The sequence below is a fragment of the Cebus imitator genome, unplaced genomic scaffold (assembly GCF_001604975.1).
Source record: "Cebus imitator isolate Cc_AM_T3 unplaced genomic scaffold, Cebus_imitator-1.0 Scaffold228, whole genome shotgun sequence".
Lineage (NCBI taxonomy): Eukaryota > Metazoa > Chordata > Mammalia > Primates > Cebidae > Cebus > Cebus imitator.
In genome coordinates, this window is record NW_016107543.1 from 1,862,189 (window position 1) to 1,868,100 (window position 5,912).

At 55.5% G+C, this 5,912-nt stretch overlaps 1 protein-coding gene across 2 annotated transcripts in view; it reads left to right on the top strand.

Annotated features, from left to right (window-relative positions):
• The window catches only part of LASP1 (LIM and SH3 protein 1), a 52,955-nt gene that overhangs the window by 2,949 nt on the left and 44,094 nt on the right, over positions 1 to 5,912 (top strand). The window contains exon 2 of one of the 2 annotated variants that reach the window (XM_017497246.2): positions 5,529 to 5,623. In XM_017497246.2, the coding sequence (XP_017352735.1) occupies positions 5,529 to 5,623 (95 nt within the window). Of the gene's footprint in view, positions 1 to 5,528; positions 5,624 to 5,912 lie in introns of those variants that run through there. The other variant, XM_017497247.2, reaches the window with a different exon arrangement.

Sequence of the window (5,912 nt, forward strand, 5' to 3'; positions counted from 1 at the left end):
TCAAAAAAAAAAAAAAAAAAGAAATATCCAGGTATCAGACCTATTCCTCCCCACTGCTCCAGGCAGTAAGAATAGGCAACAGGAGGCCAGGCGAGGTGACTCACACCTGTAATTCCAGCACTTTGGGAGGCTGAGGTGGGCGGATCACGGAGGTCAGGAGACCAGCCTGACCAAGATGGTGAAACCCTGTCTCTACCAAAAATACAAAATTAGCCGGGTGTGATGGCACATCCCTGTAATCCCAGCTACTTGGGTGGCTTAGGCAGGAGAATTGCTTGAATCTGGCAGGCAGAGGTTGCAGTGAGCTGAGATGGATCGTGCCATTGAACTCCAGCCTGAGCAACAAGAGTAAAACTCCATCTCAAAAACAAAAAAAAAAAAGAAAAAAGAAAGCTGGGTGCAGTGGCTCACACCTATAATCCCAGCACTTTGGGAGGCTGAGGTGGGCTGATCACCTGAGTTTGAGAGTTCAAGACCAGCCTGGCCAACATGGAGAAACCCTTTCTCTACTGAAAATACAAAATTAGCCAGGCAGGGTGGCACACACCTGTAATCCAAGCTGTTCGGGAGGCTGAGGCAGGAGAATTGCTTGTACCTGGGAGGCGGAGGTTGCAGTGAGCCAGATCACGCCATCACGCTACAGCCTGGGCAACAAGAGCAAAGCTCCGTCTCAAAAAAAAAAAAAAAAAATAAGGAATAGGCACCGGGAATGGGGAGACAGTGCCTGGAGGATGCTGAGCTGAGAACAGGAAGGAGGGGGAATCTTCAGTCCCATAGTTGCTAACCAACTTCCAAAGGCCTCTCATTTACAGCAAAACAATCAAATTAGACTCACCCATTTCTCTACTATCCCCAAGGCACTTAGCCCACTACATGGCCCAAAACACAGGCTGCGTCCTTGGTTTCAGCCTTTTCTCCTCCCTGAGCCTTATCTCCCAAAGGCATAGGTGGGTAAAAACCTTGTCACCTCTGAAGGCCACCCTGCCCCCAACCTGCAGTACCCAGTGTGCTTTGCAAACTGGATAAATATGTATTGCTGATGACAGTGTTTGAGGAAGGAGGTCGAGATTTGCTTCCCCAGAGGACTTCTGGGATTAGAGCTGGGGGAGAAACAGGGTGACCTCATTTGCTCATTCAACAAATATTTATTGAACACCTACTTGGTGCACCTGCTTTGTATCTCGGGAGCTGTGTTGTCAAGAATCTTGCCACGTCCCTGTTTCCTGGCTTGCTTCCCCAGGTTTCTGAAAGCAGGTGGAGGGGTAGAGGATTGGTCTGCTGCCATTTCCCCTGGAATCTCACATTAGGGCGGGCTCTGTGCCTCTGCTTGTCTGAGTGCTCCCTCCCCACTTGAAGGGAGTGAAGTCCTCCAGCTTGGTGCCCCGTTTTGCTAAGCTTAGAGTACCCCACCATCATCCTGTGACCATCCATTCATAATAGCTACTACTTATTGCAATATGCTGGGCTCAGTCTTCACAGCAGCCTCACAAAGTAGGTGTGTTCACTCCTGTAAGCGATGCACCCCACAAATGAAGGCTCAGGTAGGCAATGTGGCTCATCTCCCTCTCTTAGAGCTGAAATTCACATCCAGAGTTCTTTCTGCCCAGCTCTTCTGCCAGTGTGTTTGCAAAAAGTACTTGTATTTACACATATTTATTTTATTTATATCTAATTTGTGCCAAAAGTAGGTTCCATTCCTTCCTGACCCTATCTGGAGGGATGCTCTGGGCCTGGGATCTTGTATGGGGGTGTGGGGCCACTGGCAATAATCCTGTCCCCCTTGGAATTTGTAGAGGTGCAGCAAAGATCTGTGTCTTTAAGCCAGCGGCCCAGGTGGCTGACTGAGCGAGGCTGGTGACCCAGCCATGGTGCGGCTGGCATTGCCCCTGCAGGAGGGAGAAACTGTAACTCTGGGCAACAGAAAGGGAGGAGACGGTCTCATACTCCAACTCTGAGTCATGGCCACCCCAGGTCGCTTGGGTTCAGAGGCCAAGGTGCCAGGCTGCAGGCACAGTAACACGAAGCTTGCCCCTTCCCCCCAACCCAGAGCTGTGGAGGGACAGGCTGTCCCCCTCCAAGTGAGGGGGATCCGAGCAAGCTTCTGCCCCCACCAGCCTGTTTACCTTTCTGTAGAGTGGGTTGCAGGTAGGCAAGGGAAGGTCAAGGGTGACTCTGCTTTGAAGCCTTGGATCCAGGCTGAGAGGCCTCTGATGGGCAGCAGAGGTAGGGGCTGGGGGCAGTCTGGTTTCTGTGAACAGGGGAACCATGGACTTGGCAGGCAGCAGGAAGGAGCCGAGGTGCATGCCTCAAGGTGCACTTTCCTCCCGAGTTCTGAGTCCCAGGAGTGCTTCTCTGAAATCATCTTGCCTGGGGTCTTTAAAAGAGGGGAGCTCTTGCTCCCGGATAGAGCCTATGGGGCAGAGCAGAGGCAGACGGGTCACTGTGGGATCCTCTGGATGTATTTCCCTGACAGTGTCCTTCTCCAGACCCCACTGACATAAGACAGGGCTTCTTTCATCTTGGGGTCCTGGTGCCCAGCCCAGGCTTGGCTCACAGCGGTTGTGGAAGGACTGGTCATTTTCTGCCTCCCCTCCCCACAATTTCCTACCCCAGAAAGGACACAGTGGCAGGAGCTGTTGGGTTTTCTTGAACCTTGGGGCCTTCCTCCAGAGAGGGGAGGGGAGTCGTCTGAAGCTGCTAGAGGTGCCAGGCAATAGGGGTGGAGTGGCCTCCTCTCCGACCCCTGGAGACAGTGGCTGCAGCTCCAGTTGACACATGCGCTTCATAGTAACTGGTTTCCATGTTTTTTTCTGCTTGGAGCCCCCTGCAGGGGCACAGGTGACCACCCTTCTCTGCCTCACGTTCCTGTGTCTGGCTGAGAGCGTGGGATGTGTGAGGGAGGTGGGAAGGAGCTGCTGATGGAAATAGGCGCCATCCCCTCGTGGAGGGGCTCCACTTCCTCCGCATGGCAGCCTGGAGGGGTCTTGTGAAATCCCCGTGTCCAGCATTGGCCTGTGCCCCCTGCCTGCTTGGTGCACCCCGCCCTTCTTCTCCCCGGGTCTTGGCTCCAGGTGGAGGCCTGGCCATCTGGAGTAGGGGTCTCTCTCCCTGTCTCCCAAATATCAATCGGGAGGCAGCCTTGGAGGTCCCCGGTCCTAGGACAGTGTGTAGCCCTTCACTCGTGTGTGTGTGTGTGTGTGTGTGTGTGTGAGAAAGTGGGTCATGGTCTGGATTCTGGAGAATGTCTTTCCTGGCAGGCCCCTGTGGGGTGGCGGGAGGCGGGGGCCCAGGCAGGGGCATGTGCAGCTGAGCAGGCAGAGGCCAGCAGACTGGGTGGTGACAAGGCTGGGGCACCCTGCCAATGCCTCCCAGTCACTGGGGGAGGGAGTGGGGCTGTCACTTCAGGGGCCTGTGGGGGCAGGGACCACCCTGTCTTAGTTCCCCAGTGAGTTGTGTATGTTGGGGTTACTCACACCAGGAAGAGTGTGGAAGTTGCAGCATGGGGGTTTGGGGGAACTGGGGCACTGGGATAGGCCCAGGTTGGGGAGGGGGCCAAGCTTAGACCTGCCACTTCTTTGCTTCCTGACTTCCAGCTGGCCTTCTTCCCCTAGAGTGGTTCTCTTAGCACTGTTTAATATTCCACCATTAGGTTTTTCCTTAGGAGGCGATTTCTCCCTGAAGTTACCTGGGGTCTCTGGTTGAAGTGGGCAATGGTGGGGGAGATTGAATCCCAGAATCTCAGCCTCCTTTCTGCCGTCCCCTCCTCTCAGAAGCACCTCTCCGGGTCTGGAGATCACATTTTGAAAAGCATTGCCTTGGGGGAATTCCTTGACAGATGGCCAAGAACCAGCCGGGGACTGCTTCCTTTCCGAGTGGGGACTGCCTCCCCTGACTGCTAGGAAATGGGGCAGGGACAGGTCAGCCAGGTCACTCAGGTGGTCTGGATTGTTCTGGGGTCCTGGCAGTGGACCCCTGGTTGGTGCTGATTCAGGGCATCATCCTGGGCTATGGAGGTGAATTAGATGGTGTTGGCATGGCTTTGCCTAAACATCAGTACTTCTCAGTGGTTCCACCAGACCCCTCTAGGCTGCCACGTAGAGCCTGTTAGATCGGTTCTGTTTGTTGTCTTTGAGACAGGGTCTTGCTCTGTCACCCAGGCTGGAGTGTGGTGGCAAAATCTCTGCAACCTCTGCCTCCTGGGTTCAGGCGATTCTCCTGCCTCAGCCTCCTGAGTAGCTGGGACTACAGGCATGCGCCACCTCTGCCAGCTAATTTTTGTATATATATATATTTTTTTTTAGTACAGACAGGGTTTCACCATGTTGGCCAGGCTGGTCTCGAACTCCTGACCTCAGGTGACCCGCCCGCCTCAGCCTCTCAAAGTGCTGGGATATAGGCGTGGGCCACCAGGCCCGGCCTAGATCAGTTCTCTTTCTGTCATCGATGTCTACCCTCTCCCTTCCATGGCCATCCTGGATGGGCCCTGTGTCCCACATTCCCACCCACATGAAAGGATTGGGGCTGTGGCTGGGCACAGTGAAGCCCCTCTGCTCCCATCACACACAGCCTCCCTGGCGAGCGCCGACCCCTTCACTGAGGGTCACACCTGCTGTGCCCAGCACCTACCATCTGAGTGTTCAGAGGTACTAAGTGCTGTGCGGAGGGCTTTGAGGCGATTTCTCCTGAGTCCTGGGCAACCCAGGAGGGCCAGCTGTTATTGCATCCATTCCACAGGCCAGGACGCGGGCTCCCCGGAATTGCAGGGCCCCACCCAAGTTCATACATGTTAGTGGGGGTAGAGCTTCGATATCTACTATGATGTCCACCTTCAAGGCTTTGAAGTAGAGCTCTTTAGCGCCTCGGTGGCAGACCCGCTCTGGGCGCTCTCCTGCCCCCACCACCGGGGTGGGAGAGGATGAGGGAAGGGCGGAAAGGATGTGGTGTGTTGGCAGAGCCCGGGACACCCAGCCCGCTCCTGGCCGGGAGTCCCACAGGAAGTGGGAGGTATCGGAGCTGCAGCAGCACCTGGGGCTCACGTGGGACTGGTGGGTGTGCTGGGCCCGGGGACAGGAGCTTGGGTTCTGGGCCTGGGTGCGTGGAGGCTGGGCCTTGGCGAGGCCAGAGGAGCTGCTCCTTCGTGTTCAGCCGCTGCTCCCTAGCAACCCAGCGCAGCTTTGCATAAGCAATGAAGCCTCTCCAGCTGTGGGCAGGAGGGGCTCCTTGGGGAGGCTGGAGTGACCTGGGGGCTGCTTCTGCCACTATAGCTGGGCTCGTCCTTCATGCCTGCCCTTCTCTTCCTCCTGGGCTCAAATGGGCCATTGGTGGAGGATGAGGAAGGAGACGGGGGAGGGGAGTGCCAAAGCCTGTGACCTGAGATGCTCTCTGCTCACCTGTGGTGATTCCATGTTCTCCCACAGCCACGGGCCCCGGACAGTCCCAGGAGCTCCTGAGTGCCCCTTCCTAGGGCCCGAGCCCCGCTTTCAGAAGTCCTGGTATCTGATGTGTCCTCATTCTGTCTCCATCCCCAGTTCTGGCATAAAGCATGCTTCCATTGCGAGACCTGCAAGATGACACTGAACATGAAGAACTACAAGGGCTACGAGAAGAAGCCCTACTGCAACGCGTGAGTCCTGTTCTGGGCGGGGCTGACGGGTGCCCGGGCCCCCTTCCCACGTGGGTTCTTCCTTCCCTTCTGATAAACACAAGGGAACACTGACACTTCCACCCCATTCATCCTCACAACAGCTGGATGAAGCAAGCACTTTTTATCCCCATTTAAAGTGCATTGAGGCTGGGCGCTGTGGCTCAAGCCTGTAATCCCAGCACTTTGGGAGGCCGAGGCGGGTGGATCACAAGGTCAAGACATCGAGACCATCCTGGTTAACATGGTGAAACCCCGTCTCTACTAAAAA